General features: G+C 46.1%; 3 protein-coding genes across 5 annotated transcripts in view; 2 read left to right on the top strand and 1 right to left on the bottom strand.

The window, feature by feature from the left end:
- Positions 1–3,850: 3,850 nt before the first annotated feature.
- On the bottom strand, positions 3,851–5,043 carry LOC115309468 (proteasome subunit alpha type-4). The gene has a single exon (XM_029967720.4). It carries the CDS (start codon positions 4,686–4,688, stop codon positions 3,900–3,902), a length of 789 nt encoding a protein of 262 aa, XP_029823580.1. The 5' UTR covers positions 4,689–5,043; the 3' UTR covers positions 3,851–3,899.
- LOC115309469 lies at positions 4,962–9,015 on the top strand. The gene is made up of 5 exons (XM_029967721.4): positions 4,962–5,265; positions 5,394–5,425; positions 5,876–6,081; positions 6,462–6,622; positions 8,754–9,015. Exons 1-5 carry the CDS (start codon positions 5,114–5,116, stop codon positions 8,953–8,955), a joined length of 753 nt encoding a protein of 250 aa, XP_029823581.1. The 5' UTR covers positions 4,962–5,113; the 3' UTR covers positions 8,956–9,015.
- A 943-nt stretch (positions 9,016–9,958) lies between these two features.
- Positions 9,959–13,049, top strand: part of LOC115309465 — a 62,208-nt gene continuing 59,117 nt past the window's right edge. The window contains exons 1-2 of one of the 3 annotated variants that reach the window (XM_040220427.3): positions 9,959–9,974; positions 11,987–12,041. Coding sequence is in view for 1 of the 3 variants with exons in the window: in XM_029967707.4 (XP_029823567.3) it covers positions 11,841–11,918; positions 11,987–12,041 (133 nt within the window). In the remaining 2 variants the exon portion in view is untranslated. Of the gene's footprint in view, positions 9,975–11,393; positions 11,919–11,986; positions 12,042–13,049 lie in introns of those variants that run through there. The other 2 variants (XM_029967707.4, XM_042287373.1) reach the window with 2 other exon arrangements.

Raw genomic sequence — 13,049 nt, 5'->3', positions numbered from 1 at the left:
CAGACATGGAGGTAGGAAGCTTCTAGAAGCGACATGGTGCCACCAGAGGTGAAGCTAGAAGTGTGGAGGGACATGCCCCCAACGATGACCAAATTAAAGGGGCGGTGCAACGATTTTCGGACGTCGGTCAAAGATTTCTGGAAGTTGCCCCCTGAAACTTCTGAAGTAGAGAACAGAAAACCGATTTCGCCTGCGTGTCATAGGTTTTGCGTAAAAAAAAGATAAAGATTGGTATTTCGGGCACCCCTCAACTCACTCCCAGTCTTCAGGGTCACACCTGGTCGCACTCCCAGTGACGTCATTCGGAGTGCCGTGTAGCTTCCCGTGTGCTATCTCGGAGGACGCTTCCCCTCCCTCTCTCTGCATACATTAGCGGGCGCTATGCTGCAGCTTAGAGCCGAGCGAGGTCACGTAATCTTTCCGCAGTAGTTCCTTCGGCTGCCACTTGGGGCTGCAGGTGGGGGAAAAAGCTCGACTTTTGCTTTGCGATTATGCAGCGGAATCGCAACATTTTTAATGAAAGAAGTGTTTTCTCTGTCCTCTGGGACACGATAAACAACGTGAAAATGACGAGATGCAAATTCTTTTAATCATAAAATCGTTGCACCGCCCCTTTAAGGAGACGCCCCGAGGGTGACCAAAGCAGCTATTGAGTCGGCTCTCCTTTTCGTCCAATGGCGTCTTTTGGTTTTGGTCATCGTTGGGGGCGTGTCCCTCCACACTTCTGGCTTCACCTCTGGTGGCATCACGTCGTCTCCAAAAGCTTCCTACCTCCATGTCTGCGACCAATCAGCATTTGTGTGCGCTGCGCAATGCCGCGTTTGCTACGCTCAACGTTAGAGTATAATGGAGCCTAAAGAAAGAACTGGTGGCCACTTTAGAGCAACCGAGGTGGCAGTCGTGGGCTGTGCTCGGAGCTCTCAGGACAAGCGCAAAACGGGCTCGATTTGCGTGCACTTGGCCCCAAGCTCCGGCAAGCGACTCGGAAAGTGCCCCTGGAAACATTTGCATTAGGAGTGTAGTGCACAAGCGACGAGAGTGCTTTGCATTCTATGTGGAGGCCCTAGCTGCCGAAATGTGTGTGCTTTTAGGAACAAGTGCGGAGGTGGGCAGTCTTTAGAGTTGAGGGACCTCTTCCCCGGATTAAGAACTTGTCACGGGCAAGTCGTGTAAACTAAACTTGGCAATTGTTAGGAATACCTAGTAGTCTCTCAAAATTACTCTTTAATTTGATTTAGTAATTTGAAACATTGATTTGTTATTGCAAATGCTGAGATCAGGTTGCACCAATATGGATTTATTCTTCACGAGGGCTGCAAGGGAACAGTAGTAACAGGGTTTCCTTGCTGTTGACAGGAAGGGATGAAGCAAATGAGACTGATTGTGTGGGTTTGCAAGGAAAGTATAATTCAATGGTATCTCAGCAGCTGCAATGTGAAGTATCACTATAGGACACTTGTCAGTAACGGAGGTCCGTTTCGATTAGTAGGTACATTTTATAGGCTCCCCTGTAAACACTCATCTTGAAAGAAGTATATTTCCCTCACATAGTTCTTCTAAAATAAATTTATGTTCGACATTAGCATAAAATATTGCAGCGAGGTTTTCTGAATCGTTCGGAAATAAGTCAGATACGTTTGATTTGGAATATTGCAATATATATAATGCTTCAAATAGAACTCCCTGGAAGCCTCAGAGCAGTACTAGACATTTTTTTAGGAAACTCGAGTGCTTCAGGCCGCATCATTGTTTGCCAATCGATTTGAGGTGGAAGCTGCTATGTTGATTTCATTTCTAGATAATCGAGATAACAGAGACAAGTCAACTTCGAGTTTCTAAAATTCGTCCAAGCATAACACCAGAGTAGCTCTTAGTAAATTTCTGCCCCAACATACGGCCTTGCCCGTACTATTGGGTTCAAATGAAATGCTAACACTGGGGCGTGGCCGTCAACACATGCTACGCCTCCTGGAGGCCTCTGGAAACTGATAAAACTGTGGGGTGGAGAGTAGGGCGCTGCGAGGGTGCGTCCTACTCTGATGTGTTTAAATCTCGGTCAGCACAACTCAAGCTTCAACGCTGTGCCGGTAATGCGCTGGAAGTTCCGTCACCGTTTGCATTTTACTCGAACCAGATAGTACATTGGAGCAGGCCAGCCAAGATTATGGTGGCATCTGGTCCCTGAACTGCCCACCCCTGGACAAGCCTGTCTGTTGTGTGAAGAGAATCTGGCATTTATGAACTTCAAAAAACAATCAAGGTGTGTTTTAGCTTGCAATGTCATGATCAAGTGCACCTGTTAGAAAGGCTGTGATATTTTAATCTCCTTGAAGGTTGACGACTTAAAAGCAGTATACTCTCTATATTGGTGTGCAGAGTATGACAGACACTGTTAGCACGAAGAAGTGCTCGATGGTTTTTGCTGCATTGATTCACAATCATCAAAACTACCTATTATGGTGAAGAATGTGTTTTTGGGACACCAAACTGAGCGGTAAACGTTAGCGCTCATCAATACCTCGAATTAGTTGAATCTGGAAAAGTGCCGATGTCATGTTTGCACTAACAGTGTCATGCAAGTAGTGTATCTTAAAAAAATATATATATATAGTGGCAGTATTTTAGTCATACCTGTCAAAATAGTCACACATAGAACACATATTTTGGGACAGTAAATCTCGGTGCGATCGTTTATGTAGACTATGTGTATATTACATTGGTGTCGAACTACAATACATTCCCTTTCACCTCTTCCTCTACACTTAAAACAACACCCGAAGCAAATCCAATTTGGAACTCCATTCGTTGTTGCTATGGCCGTCAGCCAATGGGAGTGAGGTTCCCGTCACGAGGAAGTCCTATAGCAGCGGCGGTTCTCTTGATTGCAACACTTTTCCGTCAAACATTTTACCAAGTTGTCCTCACCAAAAATGTATTCCATGTTAAAAGTTTTCGACTGTCCGAGGCTGTGCTCAAGCACTTGCTTGTTGCTCATGCTTTGGTCCAATCCAAAATTACTACTATAGAAATAAAAATGTGTAGGCTTATTCTTCGGTCGCAATTGTCGTCAATCCTTTGTAACATAGCCCCTTGTAAGCCGATACAATGACCCATCTTCCTATTGTTAAAAACATCTTTGAAACTCTGGTTTCAAAGGTGTTTTTGTTTTGATGCAACTTGTCATCCCCTGATCCACTTTTCCTTTGGGGTTATGAAATTTGAGAACTGATTTTACTGACGCTGAAGGTGTAGTAATTTGTTTCGTAAAATAGAAATGGGGGGGGGGGGGGGGGGGGGGGACTTCCTGTACTCTACAACTTTCTGTGGCATTTCTGAAGTGAAGAGTGCACATACACAGCTTTGATTTGGTGTTCAAGGTGTGCAAGAGCCTGTGTCCATAGCCACAGAAAGTTGTCAGAGTATAGAAGCCGAGACTCAAACTTCTACCTGGTAGTGACGAAAAAGCAATTTACTCAAACTTTTGGTATGGTCCAATGTCAGTAGGCAATTATCCATTTTGTGATCTTTGTTCATTGGCTTCTCTCAACAGATCCCAAACAACCTTCTCAGCAGGCCCAAAGGACAAAACGATTGATGAGAAAGAATGCAAAACCAACAGAATGCTCCAATTCGGGCTTTCTCTTGACCTTTTTAAGGAAAAAAGCATACCTGCCTACCTGCTAGTAGACACTAGCACATCATGATTAACGCCACAGCAGAGCTGCATCTGCCAGCACCCACCCTGTTATATGAGCACGCATAGGCTCTGCAACCCTGGCAGGGACTGCACCGCCTAGGCTGTGCAGTTCCTGCCAGTGCGTGGCTGTCCCGAGCACACCAGACGCTTGTCTCGACCAACTCGTCCCGTTTAATGACAGCGCCAGGTTCCGCGGAAGGGCCTAGCTCCTCTTTTCGCGCTCCTTCTCCTTCTTGGAGGCCTCGAGCTTGGCCTCTTCCTGCTCGTGCTTCTTGATGAGCTTCTCGACCTGGGCCAGGCTCAGGATGGCCACGGTGGTCTTGTTGCGCACCGTGTCGCGCGTCAGCGTGGCCATCTCCAGTTTGTCGGCCGTCAGCTTGGTCATGTCCAGCGTCTTGCTGAGTACCTTGATGGCCAGGGCGAGGGCGTCCTTGAGCGTCGTCTCGTTCTCCTTGTACTCTTGCTTGAGGATGGAGACTGCGGCCGCGCTGTTGTTCCCGATGCACGTCGCCTTCCAGCCGCCGTAGTTGCCGCTCGGGTCCGACTGGTACAGCTGGTAGCCGTAGTGCTTGTCCCATCCCATGTACAGGATGGAGACGCCGAAAGGCCTTTTCCCGCCGTACTGAGTGTACGCCTGCTTGAGGTCGCACAGCCAGCTTACCAGGCGCTCGCAGGGGATCGACTCGCCGTACTGCAGCAGGTACCGCTGGGCGATCTGACGCAGCTCGTTGGTCAGCACGTTGGCGTCCGAGGTGATGCCAGCCACGCTGCACGCCATGTCGTCGTGCAGCTTGTAGATCTTCTCGGCAGTGAACACTTCGTCGAGAAGCTTGTTGGTGTTTCTTCGCTCCGCAGCGAGAACAATCCCGTCCGATGCCAGGATGCCGAGGCAGGTGCCGGCGTGCCCGATCGCTTCCATGGCGTACTCGACTTGATACAGTCTACCTTCGGGGCTGAATATAGTGGTCCGGGAGTCGTAGCGACGAGCCATGGCGATACTGGGCTACTATCTCTCTCTGACACAGTGACGAGCAGGATAAAGACACCGCAAGCTAGTGACTTGCAAGATCTTTGAAACAAACCTCCGCAACCGGCACCACTGGCGCCACTAGGCGTGCTGAACATACAAAGGCGTAGTGTCGTACATAAGTTTATAATATCTTCATTTGCTTTTTAAAACGCTGAGATTAAAGATACCCAACATTTAATAACAAAACAATAATTTAAAAATTTTATAGAATAATTTCGAATGTATACCTGTTCTATCCTGTGTTGTTGTCTCTGAGTTTGCGTCGGCGGCGTCGGAAGCGTCGCGTTGTCGGTGGTGTCGGTCGCATGTCGGTAGTTGTAGCAGGTTCCAGTAGTAAACGCAGTGGTTTAAACCTCTTTAGCAGTTTCAGAGCAGCGTGATTCAGCATGACCGGTGAACTTGTGGAGGCAGTTCATGATGCTTCCGCTGAAAGTACCAGCCAGTATTCCAGCAGTGCGTCTCTCGCGACTTTCGAGTACTTACAAAAAGTCATAAAAATATCTGCGAGCATGTCTACAGGCATGTCCAGGTGGCTCATGTAAGTTGCGGCCTTCCGACTATCTGAAGGGTGCACGTGCTCTTATACTGACCTTATAATTATATACGTATTTAACTCGTCACTATTGAGGGACGACTGGTGAAGCTCTTGCCTCTTGTTTTCTGCAGGCACCGTTCGCTGGAGCTGTTCGGATCTCCCGGCAAGTGTCAAGTTATGACTTAACGCTTCAGCGATTTCAACCATTTTTAGGCACTCGAAAAAAATTATCTGGAGAGGGGAAACACGGAAGAACAACACACGAGACTTTTCTCCGCAAATTTGTGTTTATTTAAACTTGAGGAAGAAAACGAGAAAGGACGGACAAAGGACGGAAGTTTGTGTTTGTCCGTCCTTTCTCGTTTTATTCCTCAAGTTTAACTATCCATACCAACCCGCTCGTTCTGTCCCTACTTGTGTTTATTATCATCCTTTGTTGGCGTGCTTGCGTTTGGGAGGGGAGCCTTGAATTCGTGAGTTGAAAACCGTTCTCCCACGTTCAAGAACCGTAGATTTAGAGAAAATTTAATCACTCTTTCCGGACCTAGTAGTTGCAGTTGTGTATAAATTTGCGCCTGACTAGCGTTCTTTAAACCTTGCATCTGTTGTGCAGGTGATTCCCTGAGGAACTCCATACAATCATGCCAGCGTTGTGGCGTGCATTGGCAGCCATCGGAAATTAAGTTTAGAACGAAACCACGTCCAGTCGTGCGAGGAAGCATGAAGAAATTATTACGCAGAGAAGAACACAAGCCATGGACATTAGATTCGGCTAAGAGGAAGCGACTACGGCGCTTCAAACAACTCACAACGATGCTGGTAAGATTGCACATTTTGAGATACTAGCAGAGTATCCCTGGACCTCTATCATGCAATCAACCGTGTTCTCGTTTTGAAGTGACACCTGTTGCACATACTAATCTGGAATACCACACATGCTTGGGCTGGGGGAACAAGTACTAAATATTTAATTTCTGTTTTCTATCACCTCAGCCACTTCCGAGAATACAGCGACACCTTCTAGGTTTGGACAGTAGAAGTACATACCACGAGTGTCTGAATTGGAGAGGTTTCTTCACCCTGCTCGTAAACGCCTCATAATTTTCACTTTGTCACACACGAGGCGTAAGATGTTTGATGGCATGAGCAGCCCATATCACGATTTTGTAAACTGTCCCAGTACTGTTGGCATTTTCCAGGTCTACACGTGCCAGGTTTGTGGACACAGCAGAAAGTATCCTTGTCCGAAACCTAAGACTGCCAAAGCATCGGATGCAGATGGCACCACAGGGTCTTTCAATTCAAAAACGACACCAGCAAAACAGCCTGGGGCTGGAGCAACACATTGTGAGCCCAAAAGGTGCGACTGGTTACTTGCACGTTGTTGTGCTCATGTGTGGCTTACATGCATGGTGGTGATGATAGAGGATTCAACGGTGCAACAGCAATGATGGCCATGCTATTACACACACTGTGTATAATAGCATGTAATTTAGGGTGACCACCTTCCTGCTAGTAAATTATTGCGGAACACGCGGACCAGGGTACTGGGGGCGGTAGAGGGTGGTGGAGGTGGAGGGTGGAGGAGCGTGGAGGGTGGACAACTGCAACTGGAACAGAAAAATAAAAACCATAGAGGAAATTCATTAACATGGATGCCATGAACTGTGGCTCTGCTCACATTAATTATATTGTGCTGCATGAAAGCATATTATGCACCTGCAAATTGTATTCCAGAAATTAAGCTCAAATAATTTTAACTCTCAGTGATACATATATACAGGGTGTTTATGAGAACGCAGGCCAAATCGCTCCTGCGAAAACTACTCATCGCAATGAAAAAAGGCTTGTGGCGTTTTGGTCCTGGGCCAGGGGCCCATTTAGGAAAATTATTAAAGTCCGGGATAATTAAGTTGTTAATTTTGCGTAATTAACTTTTTTGATATTCTGTTTAAGGGCATGGTTTAAATTAGAAAATTGCTCAGCATCATCGAAAAACACTAAATCAACAAATTGCAGAACGATAGAAGGCACGCGAAGCATTTTACGGCTTTCTGAAAAACCGCACAAAATCGACGGGTTTTTAAGTTTCGGTTTGCTATCGAAGTGCATCTCAGCCCCGGCGGCACCGCGCCCCGTGGAGAGATAGTGCAACGAACCTCTTCTGCACTGTCATCGTGCGACGCAGCAGAGGCTGGTTGCACTATCTCTCCACGGGGCGCAGTGCCAACGTGGCTGAGTTGCGCTTCGATAGCAAACCGAAAGTTAAAAAACCCGTTGATCTTGTGCGGTTTTTCAGAAAGCCGTAAAATGCTTCGCGTGCCTTCTATCGTTCTGCAATTTGTTGATTTAGTGTTTTTCGATGATGCTGTGCAATTTTCTAATTTAAACCATGCCCTTAAACACGATATTAAAAAAGTTAATTACGCAAAAATTATTAACAACATTGTTATCCCGGACTTTATTCATTTTCCTAAATGGGCCCTGGCCCAGGACCAAAACGCCACAAGCCTTTTTTCGTTGCAATGAGTAGTTTTCGCAGGAGCGATTCGGCCTGCGTTCTTTGAAACACCCTGTATATACATATCTTTATTTTTTTATACCAAATATGCTAATTAAATTTGTCTAACTTAAAAACATAAAAATCGACTGCACCAAAACTCAATGCATCAAACGGAAATAAGAAGCAGTAAATCTTTTTCGGGTTATTGTTTCCTGTCGATTCTTACTTTTTCCAACATGCTCCTACATGAATTTCGGAGCTTATGTTCTTTTTCGACCATTGTGAGTTGCAAGCTTTTTGCCTTCTGTGGCTGTCTTCACTAAAAAAAGCTTTCCACAGTAACCCTTTCACATTCCCGGAGCATGATTTGAGAATAATTACAATAATTTGTATTTACTTTTGGCTAGCAATTTTTTCGCACAATATTTTGCCACCAAGGGGAGAGTCACAACGGCGCATGCGCATCGGTTCTCCTGTAAGAACGACGGTCACTTCCCGCAATGCTTGTATAAAAAATGGTGTACCATTGCAATTCACATGATTACCAGCGACCTCTGCACTTCCCCGTGCCCCGTTTTTCAGCTGTGCCATAGTTGCAGAGTGAATTTTACGACTGTGTGAAGTGCGGAACATTTTCAAGATTTTGGAATTTCTTGCGGGACACAAGACCTCAATGCGGGACAGTCTCGCGAGTCGCAGGACGGATGGTCACTCTAAAACTATTATAGAGCCTATTGCACACATTCATACTTGTTACCTTTTATTTTCGGTCTTCTAAGCTGGTGCGTAACGAGACTTCTAATACTACTAGACTTTTAGAGGCATACACAATGAGCTTTAAACTTTTTGTTACAAGCCCTTTTTACTCGTGACTAAATTTCTGCAGCAGAGCAGTTGTTTGGGAAACATTTAAGAATGGATTAAGTGTCATGCACTATGTAAGACAGACAAAATCTTGCTTATAGCCATGTTTTCACATTGATTGCAGAAAAAGTGTGGTGTCAACTGCAGCGCACATAAGCTTAGGAAACAAGGAACGCAAGAGGAGCAGTACAGCAGGAACACCTCTCAAGGAACCTGCCTCAGTGAAGCGTGCGCGAAACCTGCTTAAACAAGTGCTTACCGAACAGGATGATGCAAAGAGGAGAAGCAGTGGAGGCTTGCACATGTTTCTGTCATCATTGGGGTAGTGGATGTGAAACATTAGAAGAAATTAAATTTGGACTTGCATGAGTACCTCATTGATCTTCGCAGGACTAAGTTGGATGTTTTACCGAGCGGATCTGGTGAAGTGGGCACGTTGGTTGATAAAGCTACAACGTGCATTGTGCGATGGTGATTACACAAATGGTCGCTGGTACCACCCCAGTCCACATTGTAACTGGCAGGAAAGGAATTTGCGCTTTCAACATCAAAATCCTCAATGCAAGTTTTCTTTTTTTTTTTTTTTTTTTTTTTTTTTTAAATTGACATTTGTAAAAATAGATTGTTGAAAATAAGTTATGAGCATATTCTGATGAATAAAAGAAAACTTTTATTTGTTACTGCTTCCTAGAAATCATGATGGCTGATAGTGCATGAGCGCAGCAACCTTTTGTTGCGTTTCAGAAGTTGAGTGCTCGTGCACAGCTTCCATCGATCCTCTGCGGAGAACAGGTAGGTCGCTGCAGCTGTGGTCACTGCTACCTGCAAATTGCCTCCCATCGGAACATCGTATCGTTGGCTAGGTCACGCTAGCCTGTGCTAGCCGTAGGCGCGGAGAGAAAATGAACACTCTAAAATGCGATGTCCCACAGGTCCCACATAACCTGGTAAAGATAAAAATTAAGGCTGGGCAATTGATTGATTAACGTACCGATTAATGCTTTAATTGCGGTTAAATTTTTTTAACCCCGGTTAAATTTTGACTGACCAAGAGAAACTAAAAATAAACGGTTTCTCCACGCAGGCCCGGACGAGTTCACCAGTATCAAGGGCAAACTTTAGGTAAAGTAAACTGGTAGGGCGAGATCTGTAACTCCAAGCAGGGGATGGGAAGGGGGGGGGGGGGGGGGTGCAGAAGGTTGTACGTGTCTGTGGTACGTGTCTCTGCTGTCTCTGCTACTTTAGCGTCGTGGGCGTGTCCGTTTAGCGCAGCAGGGACTATTGTGAACCTCCAAAGGAGCTCGCTCTTGCCCGACGATATCAAAGAACCTCTTTATATTTGCAGGTAGTTCTGAGTCTAATACGCCTCGCAAGTGGGTTCATTTTCGTCTTCTGCGCATGAGAAAGGAAGTAGCGGTGACGTCAGAACGCCGAGCCCTGATTGGCTGATCGCAACCCCCTATCTCAGCGTCGTCTGCTCCTTTGCAACGTCGTCTGCGTCTATCTTACCCTTCCTGCGACTTTCGGAAGTGCAGTCTTTACCAGCGAGCTCGACTTCGCCTTTCAGAGGGTGCAGACGAAATAACTCTAGCGGTACGTTGTTTTTGTCTAACAACTAGCAGACGCGCATCAAGGAGGGAAGTCAAACGACTCACTGGCGAGCTCTCCCGAGGCGCTGAGGTTTGTTTGCTAAGAACCAAGAGTAAGCGTGTTTGTGCCCCGCAAGTTCCCTCCCAAATACTTTTTCCCTCCTTTCGTGTGCGGCGAGACCCCTCATTCTTTAACGGCGTCGGCGGGTTGGCGCAGTTAACATCGTCTGCTTTACGTCTGCTAGTTAAAGTGATGGCTGCTTTACCTTTCCTGCGTCTGTCGGAGATTCACCGGCGAGAGTCACCGTTGCCTCGGGAAACAAGGAGATAACAAAAGGAAGAAAATGACCTCTTAATCTAAAATTGTGGTCAGCGATCAAAGTATAATACGGGAAGGGTTCACAAAGGTCGCGCGGGCATATTCCATTCAGCACGCCAGCCGGTTGTGGGCAGACGGTTGCCGAGTCGCGGAGTGCCTGCTAGGCCTAACTGCCGTACTCGCTTGGTCGTGTTCGGTGTAATCGTGGCCGTTGGAGCTTTTCCCGGGTGTTTGTGGATCCTGCGTTCTTGTTCGTCGTAATCTGTTTCAAGTGCTTTTTACTTTTTTCTTGCTGCTTGAAGTCTGGACGCGTGAGAAGCGTGCGTAGAAATATAAACGTTCGTGGATCGTCGCGACCTCGACGCTGTCGGCCATGCTGATTTGATCGTTAGAAGTGCGTAAGACAGCTTCGGAGCTGTCGTAGGATTTCGTCGTAACCTGCACAATACTTACGAAAATTTCGTTTCGTGAATACGAATTTGTTCTTAAGTTTTGTCTTACGCACATTTTTGGCGTAAGATTGTTTCGTAAATCTGGCCTTTGCTTTTCCGAAAGTCGCAGAAAAGGTAAGACAGACGCAGACGACGTTGCGAGCAGACGACGATGCAAAGGAGCAGATGGCGCTCAGATAGGGGGGTCGCGATCAGCCAATCAGGGCTCGGCGTTCTGACGTCACCGCTACCCCCTGCTCAAGAAGCAGACGAACTTGCCCTCCGCATTGTATCTTGACTTCTGAAATACTTGTAGAAATTGATTCGTAGTCGAAATTGCATAATGCGCCGTTTAATCGATTAATTAATCGATTAATCGGGTTTAAATTGTTAATCGACGCCCAGCCCTCATAAAAATTAATATTATTATTATTAGAAATTGCTTTGTACAGAAAACCGCAGAAATAAACATTTAATTAATGCAGCTGCGGCCTTTTTGCGAATTAAACGAAGCGAGCAACTCGCGATGGTGATGATGGTGATAACTATGCTTGCTAATGGCGTCGTTTGTCGTGCTTGAAACTTTACCCGCGGAACTCGGGCGACAAAATAGTCAAGACCTTGTTAACGTCGGTTAGTTTAGTCCCTCCAGGTATTCCCGGAAATTTAGAGGGGTATTTTAGGCGTGATATTTTATGTGCTAAGGGCTATCAGTGGGGCATTTTGCTGTTTCACCTGTTTCGCGCGTAGCTCAAAAATACTCTTCGCGTGGCAGTGAAACGTGGTACTGTCCATGCTGCTCATCTGTAGATCGCCTGAAATTCTGCAGGTCGTGCTAAGTTCGTGCACATTAACTTGACTTGTCCCATAACATGGCTCATAGCACTCTCGTAGGTGCAGTGGCCAAGTTGGTTGCAAGCACGGGAGGGTTGGTGAATATCCTCAATGAGGTGTGTGGAGGTCTATGGAAAGAATTCTGGAAGAACGAATAATTTCAATTTTCGTTTTCTACTTTCAGTTAGATAAGCCGATAGAACCTGACTGTGCCAACGGCGTTACCGCATCCAGCGAAGGTATATTGCCATGCTCTTTGCTCTCTTTAGATCTAGCTGGTCAATTAGCTCCTACTTGTGGAGGCTTCACTGAGTTCTTTTTGCGTTTGTACGCGCGTAAGAAAGAACGCAGTGTCTACCGTTACGTCGGACAGAACCCGAAATCAAAATTAAAGTTACGTCCTCCGACGTAACTGTACCCCAAGGTTTCGAGTTACGTCCAATATGAACATTAAAGTTACGTCCGACATAACCTAATAAAAGTTAGTTACGTCCTGTGTAACTTTCGCGTATGTTTCGCTTTACGGCCTGTACATGACGGAAATAAAAAAAAAAAAAACCGTGAATTATTACTGCGCTACGTCCGATGCAGCATTCGTGAATCAGTTAAAATCTCGACACTCTCCGTACCTTCAGCTTTGTTGGGAGGGCTGAAGTATGTTCCTCGCACATCGAGACTGCTGAAGCTGGGTGGGTTCGATGCCTGTCACCTACATTTTGTTTTTCTTTCTTTTCTCTCTTTCCCTTCCTTTAAGACAATTTGTTGCATTTTTGTTTTCGATATGAATTATTGCGGAAAAAGCGCCGTGGTAACCGAGCTTTCGGTTGCACGTCAAAAGATCTCCAGGTGGTCCAAATTAATCCTCAGTCCTCCGCTGGGGCGTGCCAGATGCCCGTCGTAGGTCTGGCATGTAAAACCCCCAAATTTGACTTTTTTTTGTTTTCGATATGAAAACACTTCTTGCTATCCTTGCCGCATTTGCTACACCTGCTTGCAGCCCTTACTGGCTCGGGCTGAGAGCAAAGTTGATTTGGCTGAAGGCCGAGGGTCTATTGTCATTTTCACACCGTACGGCCCCCTCGAAACAGCCCTTCATTTAAGACACTGAAAGAAAACGCTGCCAAAGCTAGTGCGCGTGGTGACTTGAGTGGTACGTGAAGATTGTGCCAGTTTTCAACAAGCCTGCCGGAAACCCTGCTGCTGCAAACAGCATGTTTGTATCGCATTACCATTCTATCTCTCTTAAT

The sequence above is a fragment of the Ixodes scapularis genome, unplaced genomic scaffold (assembly GCF_016920785.2).
Source record: "Ixodes scapularis isolate PalLabHiFi unplaced genomic scaffold, ASM1692078v2 PGA_scaffold9__187_contigs__length_104089568, whole genome shotgun sequence".
Lineage (NCBI taxonomy): Eukaryota > Metazoa > Arthropoda > Arachnida > Ixodida > Ixodidae > Ixodes > Ixodes scapularis.
This window is presented reverse-complemented; position numbering and strand designations above follow the sequence as displayed.